Source organism: Sitophilus oryzae, unplaced genomic scaffold (assembly GCF_002938485.1).
Source record: "Sitophilus oryzae breed Bouriz unplaced genomic scaffold, Soryzae_2.0 scaffold_815_pilon_pilon, whole genome shotgun sequence".
Lineage (NCBI taxonomy): Eukaryota > Metazoa > Arthropoda > Insecta > Coleoptera > Curculionidae > Sitophilus > Sitophilus oryzae.
The window spans coordinates 1,939,181-1,966,440 of NW_022147434.1; the positions used below are offsets into that span (position 1 = coordinate 1,939,181).

The 27,260-nt window shown below is 30.5% G+C and overlaps 1 protein-coding gene across 1 annotated transcript in view; it reads left to right on the plus strand.

Moving 5' to 3' along the window:
• Window positions 1-27,260, plus strand: part of LOC115889577 (hydrocephalus-inducing protein-like) — a 220,623-nt gene that overhangs the window by 170,376 nt on the left and 22,987 nt on the right. Inside the window, exons 44-54 of the mRNA XM_030909629.1 lie at window positions 232-392; window positions 3,497-3,683; window positions 3,743-3,884; window positions 4,340-4,682; window positions 6,976-7,431; window positions 11,666-11,861; window positions 15,537-15,761; window positions 19,766-19,935; window positions 23,370-23,783; window positions 23,868-23,981; window positions 26,800-26,971. Of these exons, the coding sequence (XP_030765489.1) occupies window positions 232-392; window positions 3,497-3,683; window positions 3,743-3,884; window positions 4,340-4,682; window positions 6,976-7,431; window positions 11,666-11,861; window positions 15,537-15,761; window positions 19,766-19,935; window positions 23,370-23,783; window positions 23,868-23,981; window positions 26,800-26,971 (2,580 nt within the window). The remainder of the gene's footprint in view (window positions 1-231; window positions 393-3,496; window positions 3,684-3,742; window positions 3,885-4,339; window positions 4,683-6,975; window positions 7,432-11,665; window positions 11,862-15,536; window positions 15,762-19,765; window positions 19,936-23,369; window positions 23,784-23,867; window positions 23,982-26,799; window positions 26,972-27,260) is intronic.

The following is a 27,260-nucleotide window of genomic DNA, read 5'->3' on the forward strand; positions in this document are numbered from 1 at the left end:
AGGGGGGCCCATGGGCCCCCTCTCTGTATCCGCCACTATAACTTTTGCTTCTCACATATATCTCTATTCACTGTTAAAATATTTCACGTCAATCAGTACGGGTGTCAAGAGTTCGGAGGTAATGCCCTATTTTTATTCTCGCTTACTGGCCTATTTAGGAAATTATCTAAAGAAAAAAGAAAATTCATCTACCACCTATAATTAAGATTTACCTATTTGTTAATATTTTAGGAAGAAATAACATGTAATATCACTGAAATTGAGTATATTTCACCGGATACGCAACCTCTCTCTTGGGACGATAGACAAAAATTCGTACATTGGGTTCCAGAAAACGATTATTCCAATACAAGTCAAGAAGGGTCAATTTTTAATGGTATTCCAGGCGCAAAGTAATCCATAATACATATTTTCATATTTTATAAATATGGCCATAAATCTCATTATTCTGGGTTGGTGAGTTTAAAAACGTATCGGGCAAAAGAAAATTCTTACGGTAAATAATTTTCGACAAATTTTAAAGCCCTGATATATTTTTAAGTGAAAAAAGTATTTTAAGCTTCTAATAAAAAGATTAAGGAAATACTATAATGTTATCCATGTATTCATGCATAGTCGACGGAAAGGGGACTCTAGGGTGGGGATCCTTGACAGTTCTGTTTGACGATTCACTTGACACATTTGAATTTGATTTGGAATTTTGTGGATTGGTCAGCCTTTACTGAGCTTATTTCATGTTATTTATTATTTATTCTACTACTGATAGTTGTTTAAAGGTAGTAAATCTAGAAGGAAATTATGGCAAGATTTAAATTAACAATGACACTATTGTCATTATTGTGATTTGTCGAAAAAGACTGTAAAATAGTTGGTTGTTTAGCGTGCGGTAGATCTCGGTCAAAAATCGAGGGAAATAATGGAATAATTTTTCGCTAGTAAGTGACTATACCGGGTGCGTCTCAAAAGTGGCTCACCCCTATAACTTTTTTATTTTCTTAGATAAAAAAACGAGATTTGTTACGTTAGTATACGACATAAATTAGGATTGATTGACGTATTCAATTGTTTTTGGTCACTTCCTTTTTCCCCGGAAATTACTACAACTTTTGATTTTTAAATGGCACCATCGGTATTTTTTTACTTTATTCAATAGAAAATGACATTCTGAATAGAATGACATATCATATGTTAACCTTTGACATTCTCTCTCGCTTAATAAAAAATTGTATTTTAGAATTCAATCTAGAGTGCCATGGCTATGTTAAAAACAGTAGTTCTTAATCAGGGAGCCTTGGAAAAATAGATTTGATCGTCTAATGTTTTTAGTGTCTTATCCTGGCCAGTTAGAAAATGCTTAAATCGTATTTTTAATAATATCTCATTTTTTTTCAAATGGAACGAGGGTGGCTCATTAGCATATTTGAAAAGCATTTTTTACGAATAATTTGATACCACACACTCGGTATTTCGAGTCAAATTTACGTTACGAACCGCAAGTTATAATAAACCATACGCGAAAATGTCAAAAGTTGACATATGATATGTCATTCTATTCAGAGTGTTATTTTCTATCGAATAAAGTAAAAAAATACCGAGGGTACCCTTTAAAAATCAAAAGTTGCAGTCATTTCCGGTGAAACAGGAAATGACCGAAAACAATTGAATACGTCAATCAATCCTAATTTATGTCAAATACTAAAATACCAAATATCGTTTTTTTAACTGAAAAAATAAAAAGTTATAGTGTTATACACCCGGTATAATATTCATACGTGGAGTAAACCGGTCATTTATGAAATTCACTTAAAATTAACTAATTTATATATTATTTCTTGCATTTTTGCTTCTATTTACTGCTTGTCAAGGATTAGATGTCAAAGAATCTTATCTTTTAATCTACGTCAATTTGACTTACCTGCTTCAATAGCGTATCGGATGTTTGTGTTAATAAATAATTATTATAAGTTAGCTATTTTTATCAGAATTACATATTTTTTATAACAATTTTAATAACTACCAACGTTTATTCACAACGTAACATAAAACAACTAATTATTGAGTCGATCCCACGTTTACCCCCTTGTGTCTGCCCTACGCTATATTTTTACACGTTTTGAATAAAATTAGAGCGGCACTAATAAACCGGAATTTAAGTCGACCATTTTAGAGTCCCGTCGTGGTCGATCTAAAATAATTATTGATATACTCCTTCCTTAATCTTTTTATTCAAAGATTTTAAGTTAACGTCTCCTTTTTGAATCTGAACGGGGCCTACGTTGTTTAGGCGGAATCTGAACCGCACTCCTCGACCATATCATTGTTAATGGCCTACCGACTTGGCGAGGAAACGAAAACAAATTAATAATAATTATTTTTTTTGTAATCATATTTTGCTAACATAGTTGGGCTAAACAATTTTAATGGAAAAAAATAATCTTCATAAAAATTGAAAAAAAGCAATCGAAAAAATATATTTTTTTTATCTTTGGAGTTAAATTCGTGGAGATATAGGATATACAAAAAAATGTATTCTTGCTGTTAAAATAAAAATATTAAATTCTTTATACAAAAAAAAGTATAAAGTATCTGGAATACAATAAAAGTATTTTAGGTACCTATCTACGCTTGTATTTTTTCAAATATGTATAATAAAATTAATATAATAAATAATTTTTACACATTTTAAGGCCCCACGTTGGGCGCCAATCTATAACGATGTTATTATCATATTTATGGATGTTTTAAGCTTTATTCAGAACCTCGCAATTACTGGATACAACTTACTACTAGAAGCTGCTGTTGCTAGGATATTTTATTAATTTTAATTGTGTTGGTTAGACATTACGAATGATTGTAAACTCAAAAGTATAAAGTGTTATTGAAACCATTAATTTATTCCACTAATTGCGAGGGTCTGAATGAATTTTTACGCATCATAATAAATATTAGAAATAATGAATTTTGTATACTTTATACTTATTCATATAAAATATAAGGTACTTTTAGTAAAATTATTAAAGATAAAGTAGAATACTTCATTATGATCTAACTATGACTCCATTTTTATGATTTAGTAGCAGTAGACCCTTATGACTTGTTAAAATTTAAGTGGCTGTAGAATGTAGAGTAATCTAAGTATGATTAGCAATAGTAAAATTTTTTTAATAACCCTCTACGCATTTTTGACAAATAACTTGTGATTTATTGTTGAAAAGAGAATTTTAAGCTATATGAATGTTCAAAACACAAAGCACATGATGCTGTTTAAAATTCTTTGCTTAGGATCACTTAGGACAATATTAAATTTTATTTTAATAATAAATGTGAGTATTAATGAACTAATTGTACCCAAGTTTATCGGTTTTCAAAAATTTTCAAATTTTGATATGAGGGCTATAAAGATTTATTTTAATATTCATGGATGAACGAAGAATAATCAGGTTTAAAGCCATTTTAAACCATTTTAATATGAACGATTGAAAAAAATATTTTTAAGGAAAAGCTCGAACGAGAATATATTAGACGTAAAGGGTAAAGTTATAATGGAAGGAACGGAACCGGCCATAAATGCCTTGCCAGAATCTATTCAGATCATTCCAATTTATCTGACCGTATTATCTGATTATAGCAGATACGTATGTGACACGCGTAATCTCAACTTCTACACTACTTACGTAAAAGAGGTAAAAATTTCATTTTTTATGTATCTGGGAAAATCTAAAATGTTTGTAAAAATTTTCAGAAAAAAACTCAATCGTTTGAAGTGAGCAATATTGGAAAAACCTCTTTGAATATTGAATGGACGGTTACAGAAAAGCCTTACCCAATTACTATTAAAAAGTCAACTTCATCAACTGGTTTTTCAGGAAAGAGCTCTACTGAAGGTTAGACCTCTTCTAATAGAAACATTGACCAAGTTTGAAAGTTTGAAAAGTTTGCGGCCTCGCAATGATACAAAACATATTTTTATGAAAATGCATATTTTTATTTCTCCAAAAAAAGTCCTGTGGGTTATCGCCACTGTAAGAAACTTTGTAAGAAACGTTTCGGGAAGTATATCTCTTCCAGGCGTCTGAAGCAAAAAAACACAAAGAACAAAGAAAAAAACTACTTAAAAAATCTAAATGCAACTATTCGAGAACACTTTAGTTTTTTTACAGATACGTTTATAAAACCGTTGACGTTCTGCTAAAATGACATTATATCCAAGTTAAACTTCGAAAAATAAACAATTACTCCCTGATAACAATTACTTAATAAGGTTGGTTAATGGCGAGGTCGGAAACTTTTCAGACCACCGTCATATTTTTTTCCAAATCTATATAATTTGATGTTACAGTACCAATATCTAAGAGCGTTAGTACTTCAACTCTAAGCTCCTTTAGTGAAGCTACTGATGACATTAAAACAGCAGTAACCATTGAACCTAATATAACTACTATCGACCCGGAATCTTCTAAATCGTTTGAGGTTTCATTTGTGCCCGAAATACCAGGCAAATACGAATTTATTATGACTTCTTTGATAAAATCGCTGCAACCAGATTTTGGCGATATACAAATTAATGTCTGCGGTGAGGCTTTAGCCGTTCCATTCTATATCGAATTCGAAGATGGAAAGGCTTCAAATAAAGATTTAAAATTAGAGTTCGAAAGCATTGGAACTGGACACGAATCTATAAGGTAAAAAAATTTAGTTAATAATTAATACAGGGTGACTCACTTTTTAGAAATATCTTCATCTCTCATTTCCGTTTCTTTTTTTTAACCATTTTTTTGTAAGAAATGCCAGAAAAATATTATTTTTCTGTTTATTATTACGTTGATTTCATGCAATTTTATTGGTTTGTTTCAAAAATGACAGTTTTTACTTAAATATGATTGGAGTGACGCCCACACTTAAAGTGCGTTTATATTAAATATTCTTGCTCACCCTTGCATATTTTTTATAAATTTATATCACTTGGGTTTTAGACATTATTTTGCTCTTGCTTATTTATTTTTTACAATAATTGTAGTAATAGTAATTGTAGTAAGAGGAAAAAACCAACTATGTCCACTTTATAGGAATTTCTAAGTAATCAACTTAATCTGTTGAAAATACCAAGTCCCAAACACATGTTAAATTGTAATTGAATATAACAAGCAATGTCCAAATCTCAGGTCCAAATAATAACGCATACAGTAATAATTTTTGTAACTTTAAAAATACCGTATGACCGAAAAAAACGCATCTAGATGGCTTGGAAATCACGATCGATGACATTCCCCAATTTTACATATAAAATGAGAGCAGGAATCTTCATTTCATAGCCAATCGCTGATGCCGTTTTTTTGATAATATTGTATTTGGCAGCACTCAATCAGTTTTCTCTGTAAAAGTCAGTTCTGTGACATCGTTTGTTTTTCCCTTACCCTTCAATTAATTGAAATGTTATACAGGGTGCTTATAAAAATGTCACAAATATTAACTTAATAATACAATAGAAAGCGTCAATTTTATTAAACAGAATACCTCGTTATTCTTTTTTTGTTTATTTGCCTTCAAAAATAAAGGTAACTATTTTAAGAAAGTAATAAGTATAATGATAAATATAATTTATTCTATTTATGTAGCTAGCATATCGACAAACTTATATTTTTGAAGTGAAACAAAAAGTGAAAAAGTAAAAAAATTTCAAGGCCATGACACGACACGTCCTTGACACACAAGCTAGCGAGAAAAAAAGTGGTAAGCCAATGAGGAAGTTCAGATGGGTCTTTTTTTTTAGCCAGAGGCTTGAAACTCGGAATGTAGATGGGGCTCAAAGATCTTTTCATGATATTTTGCCGTTTAGTGCACTACGAAACCCCATCATCAATGAATCAAATAAAAAAATCATCCAATTTAAATAAAATTTGGTATGTCGATAGACTAGACCAAGACTAACTTGACCGTGTACGACACGTGTCACTGTGAGAAACGTGTAAGAAACGTCAACAATAACGTCCGATCGCGACCAAATTTGGTGGGTAGGCTATGCGAGCGACGGTGCACACGGTCCCACTCTGCAAAGTTGGGTACGACGTTTCGTTTACATATTCATCAGGATAGTCCTACCCTGATTCGATCGATATCGATTCGATATTGAAGAAAAATGTAGGTTGATTTCGTAATAATTGGGGACGGGCTACAGGATAACGCCCTCGACGTTTCGAACCGATGCCGATGTCTCTAAATATAAGAAATCATCCGCATTTTTCTTAATTATGGGTCGATTGGAACCAAACTCGGCACGTATATAGAGGTACCCGAATGGAGTCCTCAGGCGGCCAGATGGGTATATAGACAGACAGACAGACCGACGGAGGTAAGAAGAAGTTTCACTTCAAATATGCGCACATAGTGCACACACAATTTTTTTTAATTATTTTAAAGAGTAATAATTTGTCCGTACCTGTATTAGACTACTGAGAGAAAAACTATACATTGCGGCCGTTTTTACGCAAAGAGAACTTTTTTTGCGTAAAAAACGGCGAAGATATTTTTCTCTCAACAGTGTAATACAGGTACAGACGAAAAAATTACCCTTAAAAACTGTTAAAAGACATGTAGGTGACGCCCCCTACAAGTAGGGGTCATACTAAAATCGAAATCGAATTTCCTATGTAAAAAAATCACTCAGCAACCAAGATGTCGACGTCAGTTCAGAAATCACTATGTATCATTTGGAGAAAACCTAAGTAAGAATGAAACTTCTACTCTGTAAAACCAAAAAGAGTTTAGGACATACATTTACAATATTTTAATTATTTTTATCTGCTGAATATGTTTTCCGATTACAATTTGGACCACCCCGTATAAAAATAATTTTAGGATGTGCTTCTTAGATATTAAGAAAATTAAAATTAAAATCTTAACCCGCTTTATATTTTAACTAGATGGGAAATTATATTTTACAATTATTATAGAAATAATTGCTTTTTTAATTTCTAGGAGAGCTTTGTTGGTTAATGCCAGTGAAGAAGAATTTTCTTTCGAACTGATACCTACTGAAAAAAAGCAATTTTCATATTTTTACTGTCAAACTTTAAAAGGAACAGTAGCGAGTAAACGGAAAGCGCCACTGGAATTTTCATTCAATCCCCAAATTATTGGACATTTTATGGAATCATTTAAATTAAGAATTATCGGAAAAGACATAGTGGAGTTTATATTACTATCCGGTTTATGTAGAGAACCAAAGGTTTATTTTACAGAAACTAATGTAGATTTAAAACCAACAGTGCCTAACGTAAAATCAACGAAGTCTGTCGATCTAGTAAACGATGAGACGTTTTCGATAGCTTTTAAGTTTAATAAACGATCTTTAGTTGGACAAAACCAATTGGAGAAGTTGGACGTATTTCCACTTTTTGGAAGGATAAATCCTAAAACTAAAACTGAAATAAAGTAAGTTTGTACAGAGTGTCCCATTTTGGTTGCAATCGAGGGTTTTCTACTCAGAGAAATATTATAAATAGACAAACCTTACTCTACAGGGTGTCCCATTTTCGTGTGTTTTACAGGGTATCTCATTTATGAGTAGAGGAATAATGTTCTACGTTTTTATGAAACTAAGGATGCTACACACAAATTTGTTTCTGAAATAGCGAATTTGAAATTATTGCATTTTTTGACCCCCCTCGTATCTTGGTTATCTTATAAATTATCTAAAAAGTGAAAACTGAGTTCCATAGAGTTTTTCACATATAATTCAGTGGCGTAACTAGTTTTTCGCTTCTTGAACGTTCTTGAAATATGACTCAAACTTATGTTTTTTTAAATAGGATATCCGATACGTTATTCTTTTATTATAATTACCTTGTTACGAGCTTTCTAAAAATATAATATACTCTATACTTATTTTCATAATCAAGGTAAAAAATGCAGTATTTTACTTTTTAATATAGGCGGCCGGTTTGAATTAGATAATTAAAACAATCGAATAATTTATTCGACGTCAAATTTTGGCGGTTGGCTATTCCACGCTAGTTTCTGTGTGTAAAATTATTGCAGAAGTGCTTAAAAAATATCAGTAATTCTGATTGGCAGCGTGTTAGCTAAAAGCTGCACAAATTCATTTTCAGTGCAGTTTATTAAGACAACAGGATGGAAAGCAATATTATCTAGTTAAATTTAAATTAAATATAATAATAATACTGTAACGTTTTTAGTTCGTTACATGTCTTTTATACATGATATGTGATATCTGGCGTATTGTCACCGGATCATTCAGGCCTGATAATTTTTTTGACACGCTTGGCGTGGTTCTAAAGTTCTCTAGTTGACAACCCTGTTATCGTTTCACTGCTTCAGTTTAATGTATCTATTCTCTGGCTTCAGTGGAGGCGCTGTCAACATCGCTTCAAGGTTTCGCTCTCGGCGATATAACCTCACTTTTGGTTTAGTATAATACTCTTTTAAATTAGGTTGATTTATATTAAATTAATTAACGTTTGGGTTACTCTCTAACGGACAAACAATGCCCAATGTAAACTGTGTTCAAATAACTTATTTTGATTCTAAAAATACTCGGTAGTTCTATGTACAGGGTGGTCGGAATTGGTCTGTTTTAACAGAGAAAACCTATTTCCTGACTAGATAGAGCAAAACCGACATAGATATCATGGGCTCGATTTCTGAGACACGTTTAATGGCATAAACCGCCTGTTGATATTTTCACTGCCAACTGAGATACGGGGTCTTTTTGATTTTTTACCATTTTGAAAATAGCCCATAACTTTTTTATTTCGCCGAATAATAAAATTCTGTAAAGACGTTCTTTAAGCACTTTTTTAAGCTCAATCCAGTGGCGTAGTGAGTTTTTTTTTCTATGCTTGCCCTTTTTATCAGAAATAATGAAAAATATAATTTTTTAAATGGAAATTATAGTTGGCTATGAACTTAAAAAAAATGCTGGCATTTAATCCTTTACAACGATATAAAGTTATGGGTATTTATTTCTAAGAATGAGAGAAATATTAGGTTTTTTATCTTTAACTCTACTAGGCCTCTACTAGGCAAGCTTCTGAAATTCTTCTCTCGTCCTAATGGTTCTTCCCTTATATATAAGGCCTTTTAATTCCCCCCATCAAAAAGTCGAAAGGAGTTTCATCACAGGACCTAGCAGGCCAAGATGATGGGATCCCTTGTTTCAATCCAATTCTCTCTAAATTCTCCAGTTAATAGTGCAGTTGTAGCCCTGACTTTTTAATTGTAAATGGTACTACTAATATAGAATGTTGATTTACCTTTTCAAAAGTCTTTAATTATGCAGATAAATTATGATATAGAATATTAAATTGTGATAAAAAATAATTAGGAAACTAGGTCAACACAAAATCAAGGCCCGCTTCGATACAAAGATAAAAAACCTAATATTTCTCTCATTCTTAGAAATAAATACACATATCTTTATATAGTTGGAAAGGGTTAAACGCCAGCATTTTTTTAAGTTCACAGCCAACTATGATTTCCATTTAAAAAATTATATTTTTTATTATTTCTGACAAAAAGAGCAAGTATAGAAAAAAAATGACTACGCCACTGGATTCTGCTTAAAAAAGTGCCTAAAGCACGTTTTTACAGAATTTTATTATTCCGCGAAATAAAAAGTTATGGGCAATTTTCAAAATGGTAAAAAATTCAAAAAGACCCCGTATCTCAGTTGGCAGTGAAAATATCAACAGGCGGTTTACGCCATTAAACGTTTCTCAGAAATCGAGTCCATGACATCTCTGTCGGTTTTGCTCCATCTAGTCAGGAAATAGGTTTTCTCTGTTAAAACAGACCAATTTCGACCACCCTGTACACGAAATAACAACTAGAAAAAAAAACAAGGAATAGTGCATAATAAATATATAAATTGTGTAATCAAAATATTAATTTACAGATATTAAGTATACCGAGTGGTGCATCGTCGTTGGAAACGTAGGAAATCCCATGCATATTTTAAACTGTTCAGATATTGGCTCCCCTATTAATTGTACAGCGAAGTTGTAAATAGGTATTTTAAAGGTTGCGTATGCTGAATACACAGGTTAAATTTGAACAATTTTAAACAAGCCGATTTCAAGTAATTTAAGAAAAACTGCATCTATTTTTAAAACTAAATAGGTAACAATGCAAAACCAGGCAAATTTTAACGTGCCTTTAGTTGTCATCCTATAATTTTATCAATTTCAATTTTTTTAACATTTGCTTTTTTAACCGTTAAGCGTAGGTACTATAACGTAGTAGTAGTAGACACCACAACAAATTACATTTAACAATGATAAAATCGTGGGTAGATAATCTAAGGTATATTGACATTTGAGTGGCTTTGTATTGTTACCTGTTCAGTTTTAATTCAAAAATAGATGCAGTTTTTGTTAAATTACTTAAAATCGGCTTATTGAAAATTGTTCAAATTTGGCATGTGTATTCAGCACATTTAAAAAACCTATTTACGATTTAGCTGTAAAATTAATAAGGGAGCCAATATTTGGACAGTTCAAATATCGCATGAAATTTCCTATGTTTCCAACGACGATGCACCACCCGGTATACTTAATATCTGTAAATTAATATTTTGATTTTCACAATTTATATATTTATGATACGCTATTTCTTGTTTTTTTTCTAGTTGTTATTCCGTGAACATAGAACTACTACGTATTTTTAGAATCAAAATAAATTATTTGAACACAGCTTACATAATAGCATTATTTGTCCCTTAGAGAGCAACCCAAACGTTCATTAATTTAATATAAATCAACCTAATTTAAAAGAGAATTATTATTTAGTTTAATTTAATTTAGCCATCGCATAACCGGAAAAATGCATATACATGTATATTTGAAATCGGAAGAAAAATATCTTTCAAAACAACTTAAAATATGCGGGGTATTCCATTCAAAAAAAGTGAGCTTATAAATTTTTCTCAACTTTCTGATCATCTTGTTTATTAGTTATTTTTACTTCACGTTGTGGTGGTTCAGGTTGGATGGTTTACCCGAACCACAACTTCAACTTCAACATTTCAACATTTTGTTTCTGGTGAGTAAGCCTGCAGGTATCGCACCAAATTTTTCTGAAAACGCAGGGTACAGGGTCTTGGTGTACAGGGCGTGTGGTTTAAAACAATTTAATCATTGGGCAATATTTCAAAAATGGAAATATTAAGAAATAAACAAACTACGCAAAAAGTTTCAAAAAGAGTTGTTTTTTAAATTTTAGATATGGTGTCAGACAATATAGCGTGTGAAATTAAAATATTTTTAAAATCACCCTGTATCATAAAAACTAAGAGAACCTAGGAAGAGACTATTTGGTTTGCGACATCTTTTCGTTTAGTTAGGTTAGGACTTTTACTCAGCTCAATTTTTTTTTCTCAAAACCATATTTTCATGTTTCTTTTTAAGTTTCTTTAAATCGGTATGGAAATTTGGAAAAGTACAAACGGTATTAACCGTTTTAGAACAAGCAAACATTTTTATGAATAATGCATTTTTCTCATAATATTAATAATATTTTTTTCTCTTGTAAAGACAATCCGGGGACAAACTGTTTATTAATAAGCGGCAAAAAAACAATTTCAACCAAAGCGGGACACATTGTACGCCAGCCATGTTTAGATTTTATTATTCATGCAAGTTTCTTTCAGAATAAGTTTTATCACTCCTCACATTCTAGTCAATCAGTTTCTGGTAAAATGTTGCGTGGAAAAATTAAAGGCACCATTAGGTTTGCATGTGAACACAAGTTGTTTAAAGATCAAAACGTCAGTATGTTATAGAGATATAATTGGAGAAATTATATATCTGGAAGATAAAGCAGTAAATAATATAGATTTAGGCCATGTAAGTATAGTCTACGTATAGGGAAATTAAAATAACTTTGGTTACACATTATAATACGACCACCAGCAAACAGTATAAGACGACAATATGGTGTCATTGATGACGTGCAACCAAAGTTGTTTTAATTTCCCTTTAAAACTACTGAAATTAAGTAGAGAGTCGGTTAAATGGGGAAAGAATTGCAGTTTTATGAGGACAAACAAATGCCTCTTTCAGATTTTTGAAAAAGTTTAGTTCTAATCCCTAATTCCATTATAATTTATTTTAGACAAACCGTTTTCCAGATGAAAGTTAGTAGATAATCACAAAGAGATGATGTTCTCCGTTTTTTTCTAAAGCCTGTCATTTTTGACATATGACACTAACATATATTTTTTAATGGAAACCATAGTTGTCCATGACTTCATAAAAAGCGCTATTTTTAAGCTTTCCAGCGATATAAGTAGTATGTTTTTTTTTCGAAAAATTACTGAGTTATAGCCATTGCCTGGAAACTCGGAGTGATATATGTTCAAGTCAATAACTCGGAAACGGTTGATTTGAGGTACATTGTGTGTATTTCGATTTTTGCTTAGAATTGAAGGAAGAATTGACATAAGCAATAATATACAGGGAGTTCTACTTAAAAAAATGAAACTTTGATGTGTCACGACTTTATGACCGACACTGTGTACATAAATTTATTACTCGCCAATAGACATTTAAAAACCTTATAATTTTTATATACCTTTTTGTGGCACCTTTTGTATTTTACCTAATAATCGACCGTTTCCATAAATCAAAGCGACCCTGTATATGATATGAAAGAGATCAAACTATCACTCAGTCTAAAAAATGGTAGTTTTTTAACTTTTTTGTCCAAAACGGTACGATTGATGCAGATTAGTACACTCTAACGGACAGACGAAGCACTTTTGTATAGACGTAAATTATATTCAATTAACTTCATTTGATACCAAAAATATGTAGTTGTTCTATGTTCACTGAATATTGGGGTCTGTATAACTAGGAAAAACAAGGTCAATCATAAATATATAAATTGTGAAAATATAAATCTTAATACAGATAACAGATATTAAGTATAAATAAATATGTGTATAGTCAAGTATTGTTTATGTAATATACGATATGGCCGAAAACAGGCGCCACAATGCCTTGACGTTGCTTGATGACAATCTGTTATATTTTATATGTAAAATTAGTTTTTATTAAAATTAAAATTAAATTAAAAAACAACTTTTCATCTTATTTTTCGATCATAGGATATTATACGGTATGTCCCCGGATTTTCTTTACAAGAGGATAGATCAAAGGGATAGATAGACATAGATAGTCTTTACAGATAGAATAGAGATATTGTCTTTACTTTGATTTCATTCTTTGATAGATCGTTATAATTAATTTTCATTAACGTCATATTTTTTGATGTTAAAGTATCACATTTTCCGATAAATATTACCACCCTTTCTGTAACATTGAACTAAAATACATTTTGTGCTTTTTTAGCATTTAAAAAAGAAAAAAATATGACGTTAAATAAAATTCCGTCAAAATAATCTATCAGAGAATGAAAACAAAATTATATTATCCTATTTTAGAATTATATTATCCTTATAAAGGATACATTTTTCTCAAAAGTTCAATAATAAAAAAGCTTTTCCTCTTGTAAATACCGTAAAAAAGCTTTTCCTCTTGTAAATACCGTATGATCGAGAAAAAACGGCGTCAGCGTTGGCTATGAAATGAAGATCGCTGTCATTTTATATGTAAACTTATATGGGAAATGTCATCGATCGTCGTTTCCCAGCCAACTGGACGCCGTTTTTTTTTCGATCATACGGTACAATCCGGGGTGGTAAATACAATCAATGTACAGGGTGGCTCGAATTCGACGCTCATCATTGGTATTTCGGAAACCGTAAGAGATACAGAATCAGTTAATTGGAGGTAAAGTTGCGAAATTTGATGCTCAATAAAATGCCGTATTGCATTTTGAAAAATTCCGAATACTTCCGAATATATTCGAAAAAAAAACGGAATTTTCAATTTTGTTTTCTATTGTTTCCTGGCTTTATTTGTTAAGATAACTTAAAATAAAAAACACATTTTCATGGCCACTTTTTCTACTCTATAACTCTGTGTGATTAAATATTGGCTCTGACGTTTCGGCTTCTGGCGACCATCATCAACTTAATTTTTTTAAATACGGACCTGATTTTTTTTTCAAATTAATTAAATCCTTTCATTACTCTTAAAACACTATATATAGTCACTTTGATATTTGTTGACGTTTCGTACAGAAAATTCCATCACCAGAATATTTTATGCAAAAAAAAATAAAAAGTAAAAATACAATACGGCATTTTATTGAGCATCAAATTGCGCAACTTTGCCTCCATTTTACCGATCCTGTATCTCTTACGGTTAGGTTGTAAGTACATAATCTCAATAATTTAGCTATTAAACCAACCACGGTTTATTCTTTGCGTGCATACGAACAACATACCACGAATATACACTCAGATGCAAAAAAAACGCAACGGAAAAATTTTTGCCCAAATTTAAAGTGTTATATTTTTGTTGTTTTTAGCATTATTTTCATGATTTTTTAGCAAACTGTGTATAATTATATCAACTTTAATTCGTAAACTCAGATTTTTATAAATATTAGTATTGAGCATATTATACAGGGTTAATTGAGGGGTTCTTTTTTACCCTAACTTTAAAACACCCTGTGCAATAATTTTGTGTGTAAATTTTCCTGAAATATAATGTTACGGTCCGAACCATGTCTCCTAAGAATTTTGTTTTTTGGATCATGTCAAAATATGCTTTGGTTAATTTTTAAGAGCAAAATGAACTTGAAACTTGACACCAAAAATTTGCAATTTTTTCAATTATTATTTCTTTTTGAAGTTATTTTTCAATATGACAAGCCGGCTTTGGTGATTATTTTGAACTATATACTACTATGAACTGTCTATCATGTTCGACGTTTGGGACATGCTTGGCAGGAGGGTTGGAGGTCGCGAAGCGGTACCAGCTTCATTAAATGAACTTCGCTTGGTTCTTAAAGAAGAATGGGAAAGCATAACGTAATATGATATATGCAACCTCAATGACAGTATGAACGGACTTATACAGGCAGTTATAGCAGCCAAGGGAAGCAATGCAAAGTATTAGGGTACTTTATACAATTTTTTTTTCTGTTTGTACACTTAAGTATTACAGATGCTTTCTTTAATATCATTAGTTCTGTTATCATTATTAATGTTTATTAAAACCAGGACTGTATCGTTAGTCTTTAACGTTTTTTTTTTATTTAGTATAAAGCATCCAATGCAGCGTAATATGACATTACGACAATAGTCACCAAAACCATCTCGTCATATTAAAAAATTACATCAAAAAGTACAACCCCTCGATTAACCCTGTATAATATGCCAAATACAAAATTTTATAAAAAAACTTAGTTTACGAATTAAAAGTTGATATAATTATACACAGTTTGCTAAAAAATTCATGAAAATAGTGCTAAAAATAACAAAAATATAAATCTTTAAATTTGACCAAAAATTTCTCCGTTGCGTTTTTTTGCATCTGAGTGTATAAATAGTATTGAACTGCCACCAAATTCATTCTTCAATTTACTTGAAATAGACTTATTTTCCGTAGATGAATAAAGGCAAGAAAGAAATGATACCTTTTAAAATTTCTAACACTGGACAAACTGGAGTGTTTTATAACTGGGAATATGACTCGAAATGTATTGCACACTTATATGCATTGTCGATTGAAAATGAGAAAGGGTTTTTAAAATGTGGCAATCACACAAAAACTAATATGAGCATTCAGGCCTTGCGACTTGGAGCTATAAAACAATTTAAAGTTGTTCTTAAGGTATGCATAAAAAAAGTAAATATTTAATTTAAATACGATTATATGAGTTGTAGAATTATATTCTAAAAATTTACTTTTATTTTTATGACAATTATTCGCAACATTAAAAAAATTCACAGATTTTGCTTGTGACATCATTTGGAAGAGCTAAATAGAAATATAAAAGAACTAAACCTTGTTTGGAAAGCAATTTCACATTCGTGACGTCAGTTGCCTCACAGTAGTATAGGCATATTTTGAACCCCTACAGTGCATAGTTACTGTAGATAAAAATAAATTAAATATAGTTGGCTTCAACGATAATTTAGTTTGCAGCTTCTTTTCATCATACCTAATAACAAACCGTCACAACCACTAGTCATAATATGCATCATGTACATATGTATTTTGAAACATCATTATGAGATTTAAGTAATATGAGTCTCTTTATTGACGGTTTTTTTATGACGAAAATAAGCAGCAAAATATATTATCGATTGCAGCAACTATACCGAGTTTACATTCGGTATGTCTAATTAATATAGAACATTATACCTATGACTATGCATGCTTTTAAAAATTTGCTACCATTATATTTTGATAGTTGAGATTATTTGTTAGCTTCTTAAACAAAGCCCCCGACCCATAATAATTCAAATCTTTATCACCCAAGACTTCCAAGAATTATGAAGTAATCTCACGTCAAATTTTTTTTAAATTATTGCATGCCTTAAGGCCGTAAGTATTTGCAAAGTTAACAAAAATATTTCTTTGCATACCTTGCAATTAATATGTTTTGTCCAATTTATCAGTTCTGCATCATATCCGAAATTCAGATTGTGTGTGACACAACGAAGAGACAACGTGCAACGTGAACGACAAGAAAAATGGCAAGTAAAAAAAATTGTAAGGTCTTAATTACTAATTACACAGTCCTTCCCTTGAGTTCTCCTGCCTAAAATATGTATTGTCTTTCTTGAGATTTTAAATACAAATGATTGAAGCTCATACAAGTTTACCACAATTTAAACTTAAGATAATTATTTAATTATTAAATCCATAATTATATTAAAATATAACACTTACGAAGTTAATAAATATTAACAATTTCTACTTAATCATTTAATAACTCTGATAAAAACACGCTTGACTTTTTATTTTAGAAATCATACGGGCTATAATCATTAATATGACTATTATATATTAACAATACTTAAATCAAAATTTATTTGAAGGAATGCTATTATACTGTATTACAATAACTGTAAAACAAGTATGTAATAATAACTCGGAATAATTATTAAAAACTGCTCATCGCGTTATCGATGTCGGCGTCTTGTCACTGTTATTTCATCTTTTATTTAGTATTGTCACTATATTATTTTATTAGCCGTTTAGGTATAGTTTGATTTCAGATAATGCAGATTTTAATATGCCATTTGTGTTTTTTTTTATTGGAATTATCATTTTTAGCATAGTTGGTATACTCTATGAAGTGATTTTAAGTGCTCCTGTCCATTTTTCAATTATTAAAGTGCCTATTTAGATACATTTAAAATTATAGTATTTGTATTATGGGTTTGTTTATTTTTTTATGAAATGTATTTTTTTCTTATTAAAATAAACATACCTTACTAGATCACTAGCTAGCCAGTTTTAAATACAGGGTGTTAATTAAGTATCCAGCCAAACTTGAGGAGGTGATTCTTTGAGTGTTTTTAAGGCAAAAAGTTCATATAAACATTTGTCCGGAAATGTATAATTTTACATACAGGGTGTCAAGGTGTTTTCTAATAGACCTTTTTTATTAATATCTCAAAGATCCGTTGGCCAATTTTGTTTGAAATTTCGCCGTGTTGTGAACTTTGATAAGTTAGCACTAATTAAATGATAATTATTATTTACAACAATATTCAAACAATAAAAACTTATCCCAATAAATATTTGGCAACGCCTTGGATTCATTTGTTTTTACGCCTGTTTTCATTATTAATATAAAAAAAACCATGCAAGCTTTTTCTTTGTCCTAAGTTGTTAATTAAAAAAATAATAATCATATAAAAAATATAGGGCCTAAATTTTAGCAAGATGTATCAGCAGATCCGATGAGACCCGAGTTATATGTTTTGGTATTGATTTAATTAATTATTCCCTTTAATGCATTTACCTATCCTACGCGCCAAGAAAAAATATTGCATTAGTCTAAATTTATTATTTATAATAAAATTATATAAGGATTCTTGCCACTTAACTACTGATATAGAAATTTAATTCTACGCTATGTTTGTCATAATGTAGATCAACCTGCTCTCACTACCTGTTTCGGAGCCCTACTCCGAATATCCATCATCAGGTGAGCTGGAGCTCACCTGATGATGGCTGCTCAGTGGTTTCGGAGCCCTACTCCATCATCAGGTGAGCTTGGGCAGATCCACAAAATGACAACCACAACGCAGAGATAGTTAATTCCGACTTGTCGGAAAGTGTCGGTTAGATATTAAGTCCCGAACGGGAGATAGCGGCCTGCGTGGTAGTACTTTCGTACCACCGAGGCGTAACTATCGGTAGTAAAAGGATGATAAAAAACTTTTTTTTCAGGCAAGCCAAATTATAAATAGAGAACAAATTTCTTGCAGTATAGGTATATAATAAAATTATATAAGGATTCTTGCCACTTAACTACTGATATAGTAATTTAATTCTACGCTGTGTTTGTCATAATGTGGATCAACCTGCTCTCGCTACCGGTTGTGGTTGTCATTTTGTGGATCTGCCCAAGCTCACCTGATGATGGAGTAGGGCTCCGAAACTTACTTTTTTTAGTACTTTAGCGTTTCGAATGAAATTTTGAGGGTAAAAGTTACTATAAATGCGACATATCTTAAGGCTAAAAAAGTATCGCCAAATTCACCAGGGACGTGCAAATGGGTTATCACTGGAATATTTTTCTAAAACAAGCATGTACGCTACTGACTTTTTTTTCTCTTGTTACCGAAATAGTGTAAGCAGTTTAATGCCGATTATAAGTTGTTTCTTGATGTTTTGTCGATTTCGGCCTCCTTGATGAGATAAACGCAATTTTATTAATTTTTTTACAGCGAAAGTTTTAAATAAGTACTCATTAATTTCTCCTCAAAAAATATGAAAAAAAAAGTTCCTATGAACATGGGTATGGAAATGCATAGTTTTAGAGTTACAAATGTTAAAATTTTTAAAATTAGGTTTTTTGTAATTATCTTAAATATAATTCTTTTATTACTCGCTGTATATATATATTATATATATACTATAGTATATATATATATATATAGTATATATATATATATATATATATATATATATATATATATATATATATATTAAATCGCTGTATGTTGGACTAATAGTAATAATAACTAACAGTAATAATATTTAATAATAAATTAGGTAAATTATATAATTTATTAATTTTATTTTAATTTTAATTTTATTAATTGTGATTGTGCGTTAATCTCATCAAGGAGGCTGAATTCGACAAAATATCAAGAGGTAACTTTTAATTGGCATTAAACGGCCTACACAATTTTGATACCAAAAGAAAAAAAGTCAGCGGCGGCGGCGCACATGTTTTTTTTTTGGAAAATATTCCAGTGATAACCCATATGCACGTCCCTGATGAATTTATCAACACTTTTTTAGCATTAAAATATGTAGCACTTATATAATAGTAATTTTTATCCTCAAAATTTCATTCAGACCACAAGTACTTGGAAGAAAATTATAATAAATCGCAAAATTATTAACACCCTGTAGCTACGAAACAAAGCAGAATCGGTTCTATGTTGATATGAAAAATAAATCTTATTTTTACGTGAGGAATCTCCCTACGACAGATGGCACATGTTTTTTGAAACACCCCGTAGATTATGACAATAGTTTTTTTACCATATATAAATTCGCATATTATGATTATAAAATTATTAAATCATGTGATGACGAGAGTTTAGGTTAATTTTAGAGTAATTACTTCTTGTTAATCATTTTAGATTATGTATGGGCCTACTTATAACATTCACCTTAACGCTGTTTGTGATAAACCTGTCTATACATTTTCATTTAATGAATATGATTTTGGATATTGTTTTCCACAAAAAGGCGACACTCGCCTTTATAAAACTAGCTTAACATTCAGAAACATGGATTCGAAACCCATATTGTAAGTATACAAAATTAAATCAATCATAATCATACTATAATTTAATATTCACTATTAATTACTATGTTTACCCTGGCATTGCGAACAGAATCCTTTAAATCAATCCTTTGTATTCATTTTTATTAACAAATATAGCTTTTATAACTAAAGACAAATTAATTAAAAAAAAACTATTTTTTAATTAATTAAACAATCTGTAATTAAACTGTCTTTCAAAAAAACTTAATGGGACAGCAGAAAAATCAAACAAAGTTTAAAGCAATTTATATAATTATGATTATTGTTTTTTAGCTTCATTCGGAACCTCGCAATTAGTGGAATAAATTAGTGGTTTCAATTACACTTTATACTTTTTAGTTTACAATCATTCACAATGTCGAAAAAACATAATTAAAATTTTAATAGAATATCCTAGAAACAGTTTGGGTTAGTCAGTTGAATCCATAGAGAAAGCCTAATATTTAGCTTATAAAACAATCAACTTTTGATTTCTAACCACAATTTCTCTTGACGAGAGATAAATCAAAGGCCAAAATGACATTTCTTGCAAATTTTGAAGTATAATTAGTGGAAAAGTTAAAAGTTTGATAACTTTTTCTACTAATTTTTCTTAAAGCTTCGTTCAAAACCTCGCAATTAGTGGATTAAATTAGTGGTTTCAATTAGCGTAGAAGTTTCTTCCTTTCCTAGTAAACAATTGTATTTTGTGCGACGTTTCGTAACTTTATTGTCCCTTTTTCGGGACTAAAACATTTTTCCTGAGTGTAATTAAAGAACCGATAATAAAGCCGAGTTTCGGGAGGTATATCTCCCTCCGTTATCAGAAGCAAAATAAAAACACAAAAAGAAAAAAAACTATTTGAAATGTTTAAATGTTATTTTTTATAGAAAACTTTAGATTTCACGATCACTGTCGTGCCTATCTAGTTCGCCACCCTGTAGCTATACATGGGTATAAATTAAACATGTGAATTATAAAAATAAAAAAAAAAACATTCTTAAAATCAAAATGTGTACAGGGTGTCCCACTAAGAATAGCTCTCGGCTGTATCTCGGAAAGTATTAGCCGCAGGGCCTACGGAAAAAAAATATTTATAATTAAAGGAGCTATGAGAAATTGCTGGAAATTATTTTCAAGTTTGTAAAACGGCCGCTAGAGGGCGCAACAGCTACGGAAAATAAGAAAATTTATACAGAAAAATAAGAATTTTTACAGAATTTTGCCTAGATAGTGGATACTATAAATAATAGCTTTATAATCTTCAGTAAATTTTGGATTTTTATTTGTTAGAACCATTTTCCTCTATTTGCTGAAATAAAGTGGTGGGGGAAGATTTTATCTGTCTTTATTTAAATATTAATAACTCCGGACTGGATGATGGGAATTCAACAAACGAGGGCTCGTTTAAAAGAGCGTTCCTTACTCTATATTATACCATAAAAACAATAATAACAATAAGCTTTTGAACGTAGACGCTAAGGGGCACTGTCTTACAATTTAAAAACAATTGTGCTGTAATTGTAATTTTAGCTGATAGTAAAGAGTTATAAAAGCTTAAAAAGTCAGCGAAAACCGCATTTTGATATCTTCTTTCAAACCGAAGATATTAGCAAAATTATAATAAATACCCAAAAAATAAGCCCTTAATTACCTTATTTTTACAACACGGTATAAGTAGCCCTCTTGATTATGCCTATTCTAATAAAAAATAAGATAGAAACAGTTAGTTTATTTTAAAATCGACGATATACCAGAATACCATAATACCAGATGTATTAATATCTAATAATTAAGATATTAATAACAGTGAACAAGAAACGATGCCTCAGTGAAGTCATGGTAGGCTTTGGAAAAAAGTTGCTTTTGACGTAATAGTATAAACGTCAAATTGTTATTAGATCGAGATTTTGATAGTCTTAGCAGCGTTTTTTTTTTGATTGCTTTTTCAAAATGCCTCTATTATTTGATGTAGTTGAAGTTGTTAGCATACTGAAAAAGCAATAAAAAAATAAAAAAACGCTGCTAAGACTGATTTCCCTCATAGTTTATAAATTATCGGTTGTCAAATTTCTTTAATTTCAACATTGACTCACTGACAGATCATAAAAATTCTAAGGTACTTCTAGAAGAGTTGATTAGGTGTGAATCATGTTCACAAAAATTGTGATAAAAGAGTTGTATTCTGTTTATTATATTTATATTTATTTCATATTTTTCACAAATAATATAAATATATAACTGTTATATATAAATTTGTTAATATTAACATACCGGCTGTTTCTCAGTTATAGTGCCTCACCCCTACAATTTTTTAATTTTTTCGAATAAAAAACGAAATATGGTATGTTAGTATATAACATAAATTAATTTTTCAATTGTTTTCGATTACTTCCTGTTGGAAATGACGACAACTTTTGATTTTTAAATGACACCCTAGATGTTTCTGCTCCATTTAAAAGAAAATGAAATTTTGAATAGAATGACATATCATAATATCAACTTTTGACAGTTTGAATTAAAAAAATAATTTAAAATTTTTATTTAGTGTGCCGTGGCCATATATGTAACGACAATTTGACTCGAAATACCAATTGAATGGTAACAAATAATTCGTAAAAATGCTTTTCTCAAATATGTTAATAAGCCACCCTCTTTCCATTAGAAAAAATTGAGTTTGAGATTTAGGCATCTTTTACCGCCGGCCAGGATAAGACACGAAAAACATTAGACCATCAAATCAATTTTTCCAAGGCTCCTTGATTAAAAATTGAGTTTTTAACATAACACTCTAAATTGAAATTTAAGATACGATTTTTGTTTAAGCGAAAATGTAAAAAGTTGACATAAATCTAGTTAACTGATGGTTAATACTTTTAGACCAATACTGAATTAAAGTAAACGCCACGAATGTTTGGGAGTGATTCATCGCTTGATGAAGTTAGAATCGACACGCGCGCTATCATTTTTACATTAAAAACGTAAATTTTTACCGCAGACGTAGGTTTTTAAAGGCCCGATCTAATCATCTGCCTGCGCTCCTCCTACTTATTCTCAAATGTTAGCGTGATTGACAAAGACGATACTATATCGCGTTTCTTTGATTGATTCGTTTTTGTGCGTCAGTCCATTGGTGTGCTTGCAGTGCGACCAATGGGGCATTCCAGTTTATATTTATAACGAAATATATGTTTTGACAAGACTTTGACAGTTAAAACAACAAATTACAACAGACTATATATTGATTATTATATGACTTGAAACACCACGGCACTGGAATTAAGCTTTATGTGACCATGAACAGATTGGTTCACAGGGTAGCGACCGATAAATCACTCCCAAACATTCGTGGCATTTACTATATCTATATTTATATCTCTATGCTTTTACAGATAATTTACTATTACTTAACCAATAATATCTAAAAAAATTTTAGACTGGAAAATGACTTTGAAAAAAAGGATTTCTTATCAGTTGATTTTGCCTCTAATAACGTACTACCTGGTGAAATTAGAAACATGAACATTTACTTCCATCCCCAAAAAGTTGGTTACTATAAAACAATTTTACCGTTTTTACTGAACGATGTTAAGCATTCTATCCCAATCACTGGAGACTGTGTTCCTATTAAATTGCAGCTAAATAATTTCAAAGATAAATTTGTTAATTTTGGAGAAGTTTTAGTAGGGTCGACTAAAAAATTTAAAGTCAATTTTTACAATGATACCTCAAATAAAATGGAGATTCATTTCAATTTCTACGACAATTTGATCTTCCATAAGAGAATAGTTAAAAATTTATCAAAAACTGACATAAAGATGCCAGTTGTTCCAGAACATGTTGTTAAAGAGTAAGTAAAAAAATGCTTCTAATATAACCAACTGTTCCTTGTCCGCCAAATAAATAGACGTAAGTGTATTTAATATTTATGTAGGTTAAAGGCGAAAAAAGAAGATAAGAAAAAAGGAGAAAATCACAAGGAAAAACAGAAGACAGAAAAGAAAAATAAAAAAGATAAGAATAAGAACGTCGAAAAACATCTTGATGAGTAAGTTTGAGAACTAAATAAAAATTAAAATTAATTGAAATTATAGGGTATTAATATCATGTAAGTATCTACCTACTACAGTACTCATATAAGGCTAGTATACAGGGTGGTCCGAACTGTATTCTGGAAACTTCGGTACCATATTCTGCAGATAAAAATAAGTAAAAAAGTTCGTATAAAAGCTTAGTTTCGGGGATACAGGGTGTAGAAATTTCATTTTTATTTCGATTTTTTCCAAATAATTTCTGAAGTAACGGCAATATTTCGATGAAAATTGGTTTTGTCTTTGATGTCAATATGACTCTTATTTGTAGGGGGCGCTACCTACATGTGTTTTAACTGTTTTGAAGAGTAATAACTTTTCGTCCGTGCCTGTATAAGACTACTGAGTAAAACAATATATTTTCGTTATTTTTTACGTAAAAAAGGTCTCTTTGTAAAAATCGCTACAAGTAATGGTTCTCTAGATATTTGGAATCGAAATTATTAATTCCTCATCACTGACATAAAACTGAAGACTGGATTCATAAGTTTGAAATGTTTTTGTGCCAAAAGTTCAATAGAAACTGTTTTATCATCGTTTTTTCGAAGAAAAAAATAACCAACTACAACATGTTTATTTTTAGTCAATAATGACATGTATTGACTATTTCCATTCTAAATATATTGAGAACGGTTGCTCGTAGCGATTTTACGTAAAAAATCACGGAAATATATATTTTTTACTCAGTAGTCTTATACAGGTACGGACGAAAAGTTATTACTCTTTAAAACAGTTAAAACACATGTACAAATCCTACAAATAAAAGTCCTATTGACATCAAAATCAAATTTCGTCAAAAAAAACAGGCACCATTTTCATCTAAATGTTGATGTTACTTCAGAAATTATTTGGAAAAAATCGAAATAAAAATGAAATTCTTACACCCTGTATCTCCGAAACTAAGCATTTTAGGACATACATTTACGAACTTTTTTACATATTTTTATCTGCAGAATATCAGCTGCCGAAGTTTCCGGGATACAGTTCTGACCACCCCGTATAGTAATAAATAACACAATTTTCCCGCCAAAAAAGCACAAAATGTCATCTATTCCATAGCATTGAACTAAATAAATTTTGTGCTTCTTTAACACATTCAAACAGCAAAAAATATGACGTTAATCAAAATTATCAATCAAAAAATAAAAAGATAAATATTATATTAGGTACCTGAGAAACGTGTTTAAGTTTTTGGAAAAAAAATAACTATATTTTCATATTTTTTTAAATTTTTCTCTAGAACTGTATTGAAATTTAGAAAAGTATAAACATGATTAACCGTTTTAGAACGAGCAAATTTTTTTATAATGAATGCATTTTCTCTCAAAATATTAATAATACAAAAGTTTTTCCTCTTGTATAGAAGATCCGGTGATATACAGGGTCCGGCAATAGTGCGTTGGGCATCTGTAGCTCCTAGAATAAAAAACTTAGGAATTTTGTTTAAGTGCAGACCTAAAGTATGTACCAGGATGTATTTCAGGAAAATATTTTAACTTCTATAGAGTGGCTCAAAAAAGTGTGAGTGGACCTAGATGATTTTTTTAAATGGAACACCCTGTATATTATTGCATTTTGGCTTCCTTTCAGATCACTTTACATAACCCTAAGATATGAATAAATATATTTCGATAGTTTCAGAGATAATAATCAAAAAAATAAAATAAATCAAAAATATATATTTTTCAGCCCTTCTTAAAAAAATTATTAATAATACAAGAACTGTTCTGAAATCAAAACTATATTAGGTATATACATTAGCTGGTCTGTTCTTACTTTGCTATAAATATGAAAATCGTAAATTATACAGGATGTTCAAAATTCTACGCCAAACTTACTAAAATATAAAATAATTTTTCTTCGTTTTTTTAAATGGAGCACCCTGTATATTATTTTTTTATTAGATGGAGAGTAAATAAATGAACATTTTTTGTATTTAGAGTATTCCAAAAATTTTAACCGTTTCGCAGATACACGCAGTATTATTTCATATGGCACTTTCAATGGTAAAATATGAGAGGAAAATCATTGGGTGTGGCTTTGATAAAAATTTACTGTGGAAAATGCCATATGAAATATAAATCCGCAAATATCTGCGAAACCGTTAAAAATTTTGAAATACTCTAAATACAAAAAATGTTCATTTTTTAATTCTCCGTCTATCGAAAAAATAATATACAGGGTGTTCCATTTAAAAAAACGAAGAAAAATTATTTTATATTTTAGTAAGTTTGGCGTAGAATTATGAACATCCTGTATAATTTACGATTTTCATATTTATAGCAAAGTAAGAACAGACCATCTAATGTATATACCTAATATAGTTTTGATTTCAGAACAGTTCTTGTATTATTAATAATTTTTTTAAGAAGGGCTGAAAAATATATATTTTTGATTTATTTTTTAATATCTCTGAAACTATCGAAATATATTTATTCATATCTTAGGGTTATGTAAAGTGATCTGAAAGGAACTCAAAAATGCAATAATATACAGGGTGTTCCATTTAAAAAAAATCATCCAGGTCCACTCACACTTTTTTGAGCCACCCTATAGAAGTTAAAATATTTTCCTGAAATATATCCTGGTACATACTTTAGGTCTACACTTAAACAAAATTCTCAAGTTTTTTATTCTGGGAGCTACAGATGCCCGACGCACTATTGCCGGACCCTGTATAATGTAAATCGTGATTAACCCTGTATATGTAATAGTATTTTCTTATGTCCATTAAATTCGAATTTATTATTTCCACGAACATCTATTTTCCTATAGCAAACCACAAGACGATTCGGAAGCTTTGTTAAAGCTAAAGGCCGAAGAAGATAGAAAAGAATTTTTAAGTTATTTCTCCATTACGCCTAGTAGAGTAACTTTACCACCGCATGGTAATGGAAGTATAGAAATTTCTTTTGCATCTAAGAAAAAAATAAACTTTGAGGAACAGGTGAATATTTTCTCATTTATAAAGTATATTATACATATTTCTATATTTGTGATATAAAAGTAAAGTAAGTAAAGTAAAGTAAAGATTTCAGTTAACGTCTTCTTTTTGCTGCCAGGGCTAATCTGGACGGGGCCTACTTTGTTTACGCGGAATCCGAACCGCGGTCTTCAGCCATATCATGGTCAATGGCCTACCGACTTGGCAAGTGTCTAAATCGACTCTTACTCACGAGATATCCGATCTCATCCGGCCACGAACCGGCGCGGCGTGAACGAGCAGTGTGTGTCAA